The 14317-nt window shown below is 31.3% G+C and overlaps 1 protein-coding gene across 6 annotated transcripts in view; it reads left to right on the top strand.

Moving 5' to 3' along the window:
* Positions 1-14317, top strand: part of LOC145284539 (cytoplasmic dynein 2 intermediate chain 1-like) — a 149383-nt gene that overhangs the window by 44359 nt on the left and 90707 nt on the right. For 3 of the 6 annotated variants that reach the window (XM_080133437.1, XM_080133440.1, XM_080133439.1), the window contains 4 exons: positions 5376-5447; positions 6037-6102; positions 9718-9783; positions 13869-13958. In XM_080133437.1, the coding sequence (XP_079989563.1) occupies positions 5376-5447; positions 6037-6102; positions 9718-9783; positions 13869-13958 (294 nt within the window). The remainder of the gene's footprint in view (positions 1-5375; positions 5448-6036; positions 6103-9717; positions 9784-13868; positions 13959-14317) is intronic. The other 3 variants (XM_080133438.1, XM_080133442.1, XM_080133443.1) reach the window with 2 other exon arrangements.

Raw genomic sequence — 14317 nt, forward strand, 5'->3', positions numbered from 1 at the left:
TTTGGAATTTAGAGTGAGCAACACCAGGCAAATATTTCACGCCTGCTCTTCATGTAGTTCAAAGTCTAATCTAAAATGTTGACATCAGTTGGGTTACATGCAGTTACATCCCTTCTTGCACGCTCATGCCAAAAGTCTTCCTTGATCTACGGTACTCTTGTCCACGGACCAACACGTGTGGGCAGTTTCAGTCTCAAAGGAAACCAAGGTAAAGAATAGGAAATAACTCCAACTTGCCTGTTCTTTGTAGCAACAACATTTACTTCCTCATTGGTACAGCTGTGATGTCACGCACATGATCTTGAATGTTCTCCACATCTCTCACATGATCTCGAACGTTAGCTTGTTTCTCTTGATCATTCTCTTTTTCTTTGTTATAATCCATTTTTTCTCCCCACTGATGACGTCACTTTGCATGCATTTACATATGTACATTCATGCTGTATTACCCTACCATGCTTCCTAGGATATCCAGGTGTATTATGGGATTGATATAAAAAATGGCATGTCATACATGAGTGAACCACCAATATCAAGTTTCTGATGAAGCATGCTTAAAGAGATCCTTTCCTCCCAGTTTGCAGCATTAAATCTTTACCTGATTACTATAAACGTGAATGAGATGAATAAATTGTCAGATGAATGATGAAAAATATAAAAACATGGAAAATAATGTGTGATTGTGGCACACTGACTCTTCTCCACAAGAATATCTTTCGTTTTTTTTTAATTTTCTAATCATTTTGTTCTAGCTAGGGATGGTGCATCCAATTGGATGCCAGACCTTCACTTGTTATTTCATACATTCCAACTTAAAGATCTTTTTAAGATTCTAACTGGCCCTTTAAGTGCAATTGTTTGTATCTTTCTGGCACTTGGTTCACCAGGTATATTTGCCAGGTAACTTTTTAAATTCTTTTTCATGAGTCCGGTGGCTCCTTTAATTACTGGAATAATGGAGATCTTCCTAAGATTCCAGTTTGTTTTCATGTTGTACATAAGACCATAGTATTTTGTTATCTTTCCCTCTCAGCTCATTGCAGAAACGTAAAAGTTCACAATCGTTATTCATACCTTGTTTATTGGTCATTCTTCTTGTGCATATATTTGCTGTGATCTTCCCACACATAGGAAATGCTTGTCTTCTAATTAAAGATTCTTATACCATTAAAAAAATTAAAATCAACACAGATTTGATGGAAAGAAGCAAGCCATTTATTCAAGGAGATCTTCGTTTCATATCACAGACCAGTGGAGTGACTGATATTGAAATCACTAATTAGTTATATTTTGTCAGCCCATATTATGCATCCAATGCCTTTGTGTGCTTATTTTCAAACAAACTGCCTGCTTACTATCATCTTTCTTTGAATTATGTGACATTATATATATTTTTAATACATTCCCACACGTAGCTAATTTTCACCCTAGGATTAGTGCGTTGATCTATGTTGACTTTTCGCCTGGCACTAATAGTTACGTATTGTTGGCTCTAGTTTATATATAATCAGGTTTTCAATTATAAAAAAAAACAGTAGAACATATAAATATAAATTATAATATTATAAATATTCCAGAATGTGAATGTAATTCCTCTCCTTTCTGTAATAATGAGATAAGACATGTAATTACATGAGACTTAAAGATAGTAAATAATTCTGAATTAAGAAAACTCCTTAATAAAGGTCCGAATTATAGAGAGCCAAAATGCCTAAATGCATTAAAGAAGTAACTAAAGCACTAGAGGGTTTTATTATGTCTATGAGAAAAATAAATATAAATTACCACAGTCTACGTTTGATGCATGGAAAAGTAATTTACGGAAAATGCGTAAATGAAAAGGTTAAACATATAAAAAAATTTAAACACCCTAGAAAAAACAATCCTCTTCCAAAAAAATTCAGAAATACTGGAGGAACTTAAAATACTCCAAGATAAGTTTGTAATAGTTCCTATTGATAAATCGGCAAACAAAACAAAACTTTTATATGTAAAAAATATACGTTTATTAATAGAAGTAGGAATTACAAGTAACGTTTCAGATACCTATAAAGTAAGTAATATTAATTTAGACAGCATTATTCTGAATAAAAGTATTATTAGGGAAAAAGTAGGATTAAAGTTAGATGAAAAAAAAAAAAAACTTCCACGTATGTATTGGATACCTAAAATGCACAAAATTCCAGTCAGTGCTAGGTTTATTGTAGGTTCAACGTGCATGACTAAACCTTTAAGTAAAGCTATATCTTAAATATTTAAATTACTTATAAATCAAATAAATAATTTTCACCTGAAAAGAAAATTCTATAGTAATATTAATCTATTTTGGGTAGTAAATAATTCACAACCAGTGAAAGAAAAATTAGATAAACTAAATTCCAGAAGAAAAGAAAAATCTATAGCTACTTATGATTTTAGTACTCTATATACTAAAATTCCGCACAAAAAACTTATAAAAGAATTAAATGATACTGTGGATTTAGCTTTTGAAGGTGGCAAAGGTAAATATATAGACTTTTCAAACTCTAAAGCTTTCTGGTGTAAAAATAAAAATAGCAAACTAGTGTTTCTAAAGATATTTTAAAAATACTTATAAGTCATCTTATTAAAGAATGTTATTTTCAAATAGGAAATAAAATATTACTCCAAACGATAGGTATCCCAATGGAATTGGATCCTGCACCATTTTGGGCAAATCTGTATTTACATAGACTCGAGGATATATATATGTCATCACAAATGAAAAATGATATATCTAAAACATATAATTTTCATGGGTGTAGGAGATTTATAGATGACCTTATATGTATTATGTATAAACGATAACGATGAATTCGAAAAAATATTTTATATATCCAAAGGAGTTAGAATTGAATTGTGAACATAGAGGACAACAGGCTACATTTCTGGATTTAGATATAAAAATTGAGGATGGGTTTTTCTTTATAAAATATTTGATAAAAGAAACTTTTTCCCCTTTCAAATAGTGTGTATGTCACATAAAGATAGTACCTGCCCTGTTTTTATGGTTTATGGAACCATTACATCAGAGGTTTTGAGAATAGCTCACGTTACTTTAAAATTAATAGATTTTATACCACCAGTTTCTAGCTTAGTAATAAGGATGATAAAACAAGGTGGGGATAAAACTAAAATATTTAAACAGTTAAATAAAGCATTTGTTCATTATCTTGATGCTTTTGAATCATTTAAAATTAACCAGAATTTATTAGTAAAGGAAATCCAAAACTTTATTAGTAATGTATAAAATGCATTTAAAAAAAAAAAAACGAAGAAAAAAAGAAGAAAAAGGAAAGGAAAAGGGAAAAAATGTATATATGTATAAATATTTTTAACCTTTATATATATTTAATTTTCAATAAATAAGAATGTAAATATACAAAATACTAATCATAGTGGGGGTAATAAGTAGTCAAATGGATTAATCCTAATCTTATAAATACAAAACTGGTAAATTAAAAAAATATATCCATTTTGAATTTGGAAACAGATGAATCTCACAGGTAAGAAATTCATTTTTATAACATGAATAAGTTAGATAAAGTAATTAAGAATAGGAAACTAGATCCAATATTTGTAACATGTTTTTTTTCCTAAGATTAAGGGAGGTGGTGTTTGATCAACACTGCTGGGGAGCCATGATATAATATACTGTATTGTTTTTAAATTCCCAAAACAGTGTTTCATGGTAAACAACTGATGATTCTTTAAAAAATAAATTATTACTGGTACTATAGTGAATTCGAGAGAGCAAGTTGATGCAGTGATTGCAGGTGATTGAATGACTTACTGACTAAATAGTTTTCTAACGAATGATAAAAAATGATTTTTTTTTTATATATATAGTTTTAAAGGTTAAAAACTTCCAAGACTATATATATATATATAGAGAGAGAGAGAGAAAGAGACAGAGAGAGAGAATTCTGTATACTCTCAAAAACTGTGATCTATTGAGTTACTTATTGAGCTTGTACATTTTATATTTTGCTATCTCTGGTTAGAATAGATTGCGCACTGACAGGAGCATTCTCCTGACAGTTTCCTAAGCCTTACTATTTCCATGCTGGCTTATGACAAATTGGAAGCTGGTGTTTTGTTTGTGACACCATCACTGGAAGATTGCCTTACAGGGATAGCAGACTTTTTCTATCCATTTTTTTTTTTTTTATCAGAATTTTCTTCTTCTAAATGGATTTCCTTTATCACTGTTGAGAAGCTTCATCTAGCCCCTGTATGATAACTTTCTGAAATATCAAAATGAGACTAACAGGTGCTACACCTTGTCCAAGGATGACCTGGAACTCTGCAAGGCAGGGCGTTCAGTGCCCTGAGATATTATACATACCTGTCTTGTGTTAGATTGTTTGGATTAGAAGAAAGTGTGTTTGCAAAGTTGACTATAAAAAAATAAGACCAAATCTAAAATTCGTTTCTTTCTGTTCGATATATCTTTTGCCTTTCTCTCTTTTTTCTCATTTCCATTCTCCAAGTTGCTACTTGTGGTGATATTGTGTTTATAATGTTTTTTTTCCAACCTTTTTATTCTTTCCTAATAGATACCATATACAAGGTGTATAGATATCATATACAAGGTGCTTTAAATAAATTTCCAGACTTTTTTCTGAATGAGCACTTTTATTGATAGCACACATGAAACTCTAGTCTCCTTTGAAGTAATCTCCTCTGGCTGTTGTACTATTCCAGCAACTTCTGGAAGGTTCCATGGAAGTCCTCTTATGTGAGCGTGTCAATGACCCTCATCACAGCCTCTTTCACCTCCTCATTTGTCTCATAACGACAGCCTTTAAGGTTTTCCTTGAGCCTAGGGAATAACCAAAAGTCACAGGTAGTAAGGTCTGGACTATAGGGCGGGTGAGGAACTGTCTTGATTCCCATCTTGGTCAAATAGTCTGTGACAAGGATAGAGTTGTGGATTGCACCTTTGGGACAAACTTCACACAAATCTTCTGCATCTTCAGTTCTTCACCAATAATTGTATGTTGCTACTTGTAATGATATTCCCTTTTGTTTATAATGGTCTAGTTCAAACTTTTCATTCTTTTCTTTCTTCATGATTATTGACTGTTAATAGAGTGACAGAAGAAAGAGTAATAGATACCATATAAAATGAGATGAAGGTTAACCAAGATACAGTGAGAGAGGGTGAAAGTGATAGAAACTTAGTAAGAGATTGATCACTTCATCACAACTAATTAGAACAATTAAAATGGATTTTTTTTTCAAAAGTAGCTCAATCCCAAAACTGATGTGGAAGAGACATATTAAACAAAGAAGAATTTATTCAGTACATTTTATCACTTTTGTTTTATTATTTTTTTAATATTCTTTTTTAGGAGGAGGAGGAAGAAGAACGCCGACGTAGACGACATGAAAAAAGAAAAGAAGAAAAAGAACTGGAAAAATTAGTATGTGCTTGTATTTCCTAACTATGATTGTTTGTTTCTTAAAAATTAAGTTTCTGGCTTTTTCACTTAGAGGTGGGTGCACATAGGTATTAGCACATAGAGGGTTACATAGAGATTTGGGACCACTTCAATTTTATAATTTTATGCATATGATATAAATTTCATGAAAATAGGATATATTTGAAGTTTTATAGACGGTTCAGCTCATGTAGCTCCCTTAGGTTAGAAGGGCACTTGGATTTGGGATCAGTTCTATCACCTTCCTCGGAAAATTTTATATATATAGGAAATTTTATTTTATAAAAAATAACTTATATTTTATAAAAAATAACTTATATTTGAAGTTTTGGAGGGGTTATGCCCACTCTCAGCTCTCTTTTAGGGTGCATCTAGAGATTCAGGAACATTTTGATTGCCTTGGTAAATTTTACATAAGAATACACTTTTAGATTTTATGTAGATTTTGTAGCGTTTCTTTCTGTGTGAATTGAGTTTTATATATCTAGAATATTTCATAATAATGTTAACTTAATAAGCTGAAATGTGTGTCAATATTCTTTTTATTGACTCTTTTTATTTTTTTTTCTAGGATGATGAAGAGCGATTACGAAAAAGACATGAAAGAAAATTAAAAGAAGGAAAATTAGCAGAGGAGGTGAGTTTTATTAACTTTTATCTTTTGATTATCTTAGAGATATGTTGAGTTTAGCTCTACCATTAGAGTAAGATCAGTATGGAGTCAGTTTTGTGAACTGTTGCCAGTCCTAACATCATGAGATATCTTTCTCACTGCCAACAGCATTTAGCAGCTGTATTAGATGTGTGATGTTGTATGGAGGTGAGTGCAGGGTCTTCACTCAGTCCTCATTAAACCATCTTCAGCAAAATGACTGAGCAATGATTAGATTGATAGACAATGTTGGTTCAGATCAGACCCAGCATATTGTAACATAGCCGTTACAAACAAACAAAGGAAAGAAAGAAATAAAAATCCGGAGCAGCATTTTTTTCTTTTTTAACAAAAGTTTTTTATTACTGTTAATCTTTCGTCTCAACATCAATTAAAAAATTTCTCGCTACCACATGTCCGTCTAGCTTAGCTCATATTTCTACTTCCTCCAACCGCATACCAGCTACAGCCAGCCCATTCTCGTCCTACACTTTACACATCCATTTTCTTCTCTTTTTTTTTTTTTTTTTTTTTACATGGGCATCACCACTTATCACGGCCTTGAAGCCACTCGAGGATAAGGGTTAAAGAGTGTACAGTAGAAATTGGACAATATAGTAATCGTTAGTAATGGAAATTTGGTGATTTCTTCGACATGCACTTTGCTTCTCCGACCACATGGTGCACTTTTTCTCTTTTTTTTTCCTTTTTCTTCTCGTCCACATTTCCTTATTTGCATATGCGCTTTTTTTCCGGCTACTGCTGCTGCTAATCTCTTTGCAAGCCAGCCATCCTTCGCTGCTGCTGATATTTTCCTACGCGCACATATGCACTATGCACTATCTTAAAAATGGATTTCTAAATAATAACATGCTGTTGGATAGACTAAAAATACCAAAGATTGAACTCCTGGTAATCAGTGACCTATTGGCCATGTTAGGACGAGCAACTCTTGGATAAGAAAAGGCAGAGGCTTTGGTCTGACTAGGGCTCTCAGCACAACTTAAGCCCAAGGAACAGAAAAAGCCTGGCATAAAGGCTATAATCAGTCGAGACACAAACAATACAGAGCAGACAGAAAAGTTGATAGTGTCACCAAACATAACAATTGAGCCATAAGAGAACAAATAACACAATGTTGGAACATTTAACAGTAAATGTCATCAACAATAGTGAACATTCACCAAACGAGAAAACCTATCAAAATGAAACATTTGTCAGCAGTAATTGTAAACTGATAAATCACCATATTATTCAATCCTTAATTTTTTTATCACTTTGTTTTTGCTGGGGATGGGGCATTCTACCTGATGCCAAACAGTTTAGTTACTCTAACTGAGAGATCATTTTAAGATTCTAACTGTCCCTTTAAGTACTATTGTTTGTATTTCTCTTGCACTTGGTTCACCGGGTATATTCGCCAGATAGTTTCTGAAATTCTTTTTCATTAGCCCGGTTGCTCCTATAATGACTGGTATGATTGATACCTTCTTAAGATTCCAGTTTCTTTTCATGTCGTACATAAATCCTTGGTATTTTGTTATTTTCTCCTTCTCTGCTCTGTTAAGGCCAGCATCATTAGGGACGCTTACTTCAACAGCCTTCCTTTACGCATATTCTGCAATGTGTTTCCTTCTATTTTAAACAAACATGGAAGCCCAACACCTGGATCACTTGATCCAATAAAATGCATATTGACAGCATGTAATGATGCTGAAATAAACCACCATGTCACCACAACTATTAAATGTTGATGTAAGAATTTTTGGTGCTTCTGCATTTATCGACCTATGATTTCCACAAAGTTACTCAGGTGTGCCCGGCAAATGACGGGAAGAACCAGAAACAACCAGGCAAGCCTTATTATAAAAAGAACACAAATTGTTACACCCCCCCTCTCCATGTTAAGAAAAGCGATGACCACTGAAATTCATTAAGTAAAACATTGGAAAAAATGTCTTAATATCCAGAAAACAACTTGTTGACTGTTTATAGTTCTTCCTGTCATCTGCCGTGCACACCCGTGTAACTTTGTGTAAATCGCGGGTCGATAAATGCAAAAGCACAAAAAGTTCTTACATCAACATCTAATACTTGTGGTGATGTGGTGGTTTATTTCAACATCATTACATGCTGTCAGTGTATATTTTGTTGGGTCAAGTGATTCAGGTGTTGAATTTCTTATGCCTGAAAACTGAATTTTATGTAGTTGACACCCCAGGACCAGCCATACTGGGCCTAGAGATATCAGTAGCATTTAACATTGTAATGATGAATTGTGCCATATCCATTCAACAACACAGATGATTTGATGTGTCTATACCCTGACAAATTTGATTAAACAGTCAAACAATTGCACTTAAAGGGACGATCAGAATCTTAAAAACATCTTTCGGTTGGAATATCTAAGTTAGCGGATGAATGCCTAGCATCCAGTATGATGCCTCAGCCTTAGCTCAAAAAAAAAAAAAAACTAATCAAAAAATTGAAAAGAAATTGAAGAAAACTTCTAAGCTCACTGTCAACCCTAATGTGTCATGCTACACAGACTCAGCAAGAAGATATCAACAACATATCAGGAGTATTATAGTGATGCCAATCTCGATACCACTACATGTAACAATCACTACATGTAACAATCACTACATGTAACACTTGTAAAAACACCCACATGTACAGTGCCAACGATGCAAATAGGCTATCAGGTTGAGGTAAAAAATTTTGGTAATATAAAATTTCATCTTGAAAATGAAAAAACTCTTTTTGAAAATCTTTATTCATAAAAATAATAATGATTTTTGCTTTCTATAAAATAAGCTTAAACATTCTAGTTAGTAATAAAGAATGCCAGTATGTTGCAACCAACTTTCATATATATACAAGCATATTCTTCTGTCAACGAGTGTATAAATGCCTCGCTTGTAAAATTCTTTAGCTTTTGATGTGAAATTATGAATCTAACTTCTGTTCAATCTCCTCTCGTGATGTTAACCTAAGGCCATCTAAATGGTTTTGTAATCCTCAAAATAAGTGATAATCTGAGGGAGGTAGGTTAGGAGAATATGTAGGATGAGGCAAAAAATTTTCAACTAAATTCTCCTAGAAGATCTTTAGTTAGTAGTGCTGTGTGGGGACGAATATAATCATGATGGAAGATGACTCCTTTTCTGTTGATTAAAATTGGTAGTTTTCCAATCAACAGTGGTAAGAATATTGTAGAAAACTATAAATGATGCTTTAATAATCTGAAAGAAAAAATCATAAATTAATCGTGATATGTTAAAGTCATAACAATATGCATAAAATAAATTATAATGGTTTGAAATGCTCTTTCTACAAACCGGCAAAATATATCCATTCACATCTGATGTTGTTGAAGTCTTGTGATGTCATATTATTTCCTGCTACTTCTTATCATGTCCTTCATTTACATTTTTCTTTGAGGTCAGCGTAAAACTCTTTTTAGCAGCTTCTCAATATTTATTTGCAAAATATTAACAAAACCAGATAAAAATCCCTTTGTGGTCCCCGTGTCTTTAAACCTGTTACTTTCAGCATGTTTTTCTATCTCATATTAAACACCTTTTTTTTTTTCATTAGGATGATGAGGAGCGTAGACGAAAAAGGCGTGAAAGAAAATCGAAGGAAGAAAACCAAGAAGATGAAGTAAATATGATTTCTTACTTTACAATTTAGAAAGTGCACGTGTTAGAAAGAGTTGAATACCAGACTGCAGAGTTAAAGGTGACTTTGCAACTAGGATCAAATCCTTCGACCTACATATTTTCTATACTGCAGATTATGTAAGCATGATTAGTGTCTACAGATAAAAATAATAAATATTTAAAATAAAAAATATTGTTATCTGCCCCCTTCAATAAGGATTGGAGTTCTATGAGAATTTATAATAAGCCGTCAATCTATGTGTAATGTGATGTCCCAGCCGCTACTGTTGAGCACTATATGAAAAGGCTAACTGTACATATCTGCCGATTTGACATAATATAGAATTTAAATTTTCTTCTTTTGCATTTTAATTGATGGTGGCCTAGAGGTTTAATACCAGGTTGCAGAATCAAAGATGACTTTGCAACTGGGTTTGAATCCTTCAACTGGCAATAATTATCATTTCCTACACTGAAGATTGCATAAGCATGAAACACTCATGTCTGTAGGTAAAAATAATAAATATTTAAAATAAAAAGTAGTGTGTATGTATGTATATATATATGAGAGAGAAAGATTCTCCCTTCAATTTCAACATATGAGGTTCACACAACAATTAAGTTGTCCAAAATCCACACAAATGATTTGTTTATAGTGATCTTGTGTGTGTGTGTGTGTGTGTGTGTGTGTGTGTGTGTGTGTGTGTGTGTGTGTCATCAACATCATTCAGTTTAACATCTTACATGCTAGCATATGTCGGACAGCTTTATAAATTGACTTCAAACTAACTTTTCTCTGACCAGTATGTAAAACAAGTTAAAGTGATGAGTATGATGAGAAGGAGGAGGAGAAGTATTATCAGTAATAGTATTTTTAGTGCTAGTAGTTGTAAAACTTTATAAAGTAATATAAGAGATGTAATGTTTGATATAATTTATTACCTGGCATATGTAAGGTCCGTATAACATTTGATTTTGCAACAAATTCAAGGGAGCTAACTATTAAAAATAAATTGGAGAATTATCTCCCTTTTAAATCGTTTACACGCAATGATAAAGATTTATATTTAGTCAGGTGGCTTTACAATTAAATTTAAAGAAAATAAGCTTAAACATTCTAGTTAGTAATAAAGAATGCCAGTATGTTGCAACCAACTTTCATATATATACAAGCATATTCTTCTTAATAAACATATGTTTTATATTAATATAGAATTAAATAGTTCTCCTAAATCATTACATGATTTCTGTTTCTGTTTTCATAAAATGAATAAATTTGTTCAGTTAATGTATTTGCATATTGATTTTGGAAAATATTCATATTTATTTGAAAAGAAAGATGGCACATGTGGCTTCTTTAACCCAATGTCTGCCCCCTCCTCTCCTACCATTTTCACCCCAAACTACAAAGCAAACATAGTCAGGCCATGAAGCAGATTACACATGAAAGATACTGTCAGCTTTTTTTCTATCTTTACAAAATTCATTTGTGCTCTGAATCAACCTTTTTTTGTGTGTGAGATTAAGATATATTTGCCCAAAACGAATCTTAGAATCTTAGAAACTTCGTTCAAATGGTATGTAATAGCTAATATATTCATCTCTTTTGTTATAAAATTTGAAAAGAATTGATCAAGAACTTTTTACATGCACATCGATAGAAATGATAGCAAGCGCCGATACTTAATTGATTTTTTTTTTTTTTTTTTTGAGTGCCGTTTGTCATGAGTGACATGCGATACCATCATCTAAATTCATAAAACAAAACGTTTGTTTACAAAGTGGCTTACAGCAATGAGGTATACATTTTTTGTTTTTATTCTTAATTTTTTAGGAAACATCTGTAATGAATATGAAAAGAAAAAGAATATTTTGGTAATGTTCTATTTTAGTGTCTGAAAAAGAGTTTTTTTTAAAATATTCAATTCAAACAAAAAATTGAATAGAAGAAAGTTTGGTGCTTATGCATTTATGTTACCATGCTATTTTTTAAAAATCGTATTTTCACGTTAAATTCAAGTTTTACTATATCTTTTTTTTATTATTAAATTGTTAGATGAAAACACAGAATAATTACAAAGCACCCTCCTGTCCCCATCTTAAGAATGGATTTCTAAATAATAACATTATTTCAGCACGGTAACATAAGTGCCAAAAGTTTATTTGTATAAAACTAAATGAAAAAACATGTTTAAATGGGATAGGAATGTTAAATATAACAAATAAGATGTCCAAAAATGTTATCATTTTTGTACATACTTATATTCTATTACTGTTAATTAATAAATACTGAACATTTCATTAAAATTTTCACTAAAATTGCATTCCTGCATTTTAGTAAATTATTAAGTGAAGGGATGTGGGTGGGGGCTGTGACTAAAAACCCAAATTTTTTAAACACTTTATTTAGAAACCCATTCTTAGCCTAAGGATAATGTGTTTTGTAACTATTCTGTACTTTCACCTAACAATTTAATAAAAAATTATAATTATCTTGTACTAACGTTATTATTTAGAAACCTATTCTTAACATGGGGAGGGGAGAGTATTTTGTAAGTTCTGTATTTTCACCTAATAATTTAATTAAAAAAATATAAAACTTATATTTAACTTGAAAATAGGATGACAAAAATAGTGTTGTAATTTTGTTTTATTTTGTTAAAAAAAATTGTTTTTGTTTAATTTCAATTCAAATGGTTTCACTCGACACCACATTTTTACTTAAGTAAAAAATGCTTAAATGAGTTAAGACACACAAACCACTTATCCAGTTAAGTAAAAGAATAATTTATCTTGCCTATGATAACATTTATTGACTTTGCTTTACAATCCACAAAGGTATAAAAAAGTGGTCACAAAACAAATATATAACAAATAAATGTTACCAAAAGTAAGATAAGTTACTCTTCTACCTACTTCAATAAATTTTTTGGTGCTGTAAATGTTTATTCTGTTCGAAAAACAAGTAGTGTCAAGTTTACACAAGAAAAAAAAAATGTCCGCAATGTTTCTTTAAATTATTGAAGTCTCAAAAATAACTTACAAATAAAAAATTATAAAAAATAGTAGTAAAAACACACCCAATAATTGTCATGGCAACTTAAAGCCATTAAAATCAAACTTAATTATGCTAATTAGTTTAATGTAATTGTAATCTGTGTAAAATTTTCTTTCATTTGATATGCTACAAGCCATATTTTGTTAATAATTTCTTTAAATTGTGCTGTGATGTCCATCTTGGTTTCTTGCATCTTTCATGGTGTAATGATGATAAATGATAATGTCCATCAGAATATTTTGCATGATGATAAAGCCTTCCCTCCCATTTTTTTAGCTGTTTTTTATGAGGTTTCCACTTAAAGTCATTAAAATAAAACTTAATTATGCTAATTAGTTTAATGTACTTGAAATATTATAATTCTAATCTATACAAAATTTTCTTTAATTTGATATGCTGCAAGCCATATTTTGTTCATAATTTCTTTGAAGTGTGTCATGGTCACCATCTTGGATTTCCTGGTCACCATCTTGGATTTCCTAGTCGCCATCTTGGATTTTTTCATGATGTGATAATAACAAATGATAATGTCCATCAGAATAATACTTCCTATGATGATAAAGATTTACTTACCATTTTTCTTAGCTGTTTTTATGATGTTTCTACTTAAAGCTGTTAAAATGAAACTAAAATATGCTAATTAGTCCATAAGTTACCAAGTGAGAGGGTCGTAAATACAGCCATCTGACCCTTCATTGTGTTATGATAATATATTCAAAATTTCATCATAATATCTTAAAAAGGTCTGAAGATACAACTTTTTGAAGATGGGTTAGTCTGTAAATTGTGCAAATTTCCTACCATGGACCGATTATAAAAACTAAAGATAATATTTCTTTATTTTTTATGCCCTTTTCAATAATGCTTGATTTGAGTTTATTCGATCTGAAGAAAAAAATGGTGTAGTATTGTTACTAACAATTGAGCTCATCCTAATCCTTTCTACTCATGAAAATTTGCTGTATTATGTCCAGAATAAATGCTCTAAATTTTTATTTAAATGTGAATTTCCAATTAGTTCTCTTTAGTATTGGTTATTTTTAATTGTTCAGGATGAAAATGAGCGGAGACGAAAACGTCATGAAAAGAAATCTAAAGATAGAAATGTTGAGAATAAAGTAAGTTTTTTATTTGTCTTTCTTTTTACTAACTAAATAATACTTGTCAAGCGTCAGTATTTTTTAATTGAATGATTTAGTGATGTTTAATCTATATAAAAATAGGGAATGAATATGTGTATAGCTCTCTTCAATAATCGCATCTGCAAATAATAGCAACCACATCTTAAAATAATATTCAAAATCACATCTGCAAATAATAATTACATCTGTAAACAACCTGTAGTGACTGAATTGAGATGCAATTCAAACACAAGTGGCTTGAATAGCCACCCTCTTTCTTTCTCTACTTCATTAGAATATGCTTTCCTCTTTACTTCCAAAAGTTTTCACAGGAACGTTTTAACTCCATATTTTTC

The sequence above is a fragment of the Euprymna scolopes genome, chromosome 9 (assembly GCF_053919585.1).
Source record: "Euprymna scolopes isolate OS-2025 chromosome 9, ASM5391958v1, whole genome shotgun sequence".
NCBI classification, from domain to species: Eukaryota; Metazoa; Mollusca; class Cephalopoda; order Sepiida; family Sepiolidae; genus Euprymna; species Euprymna scolopes.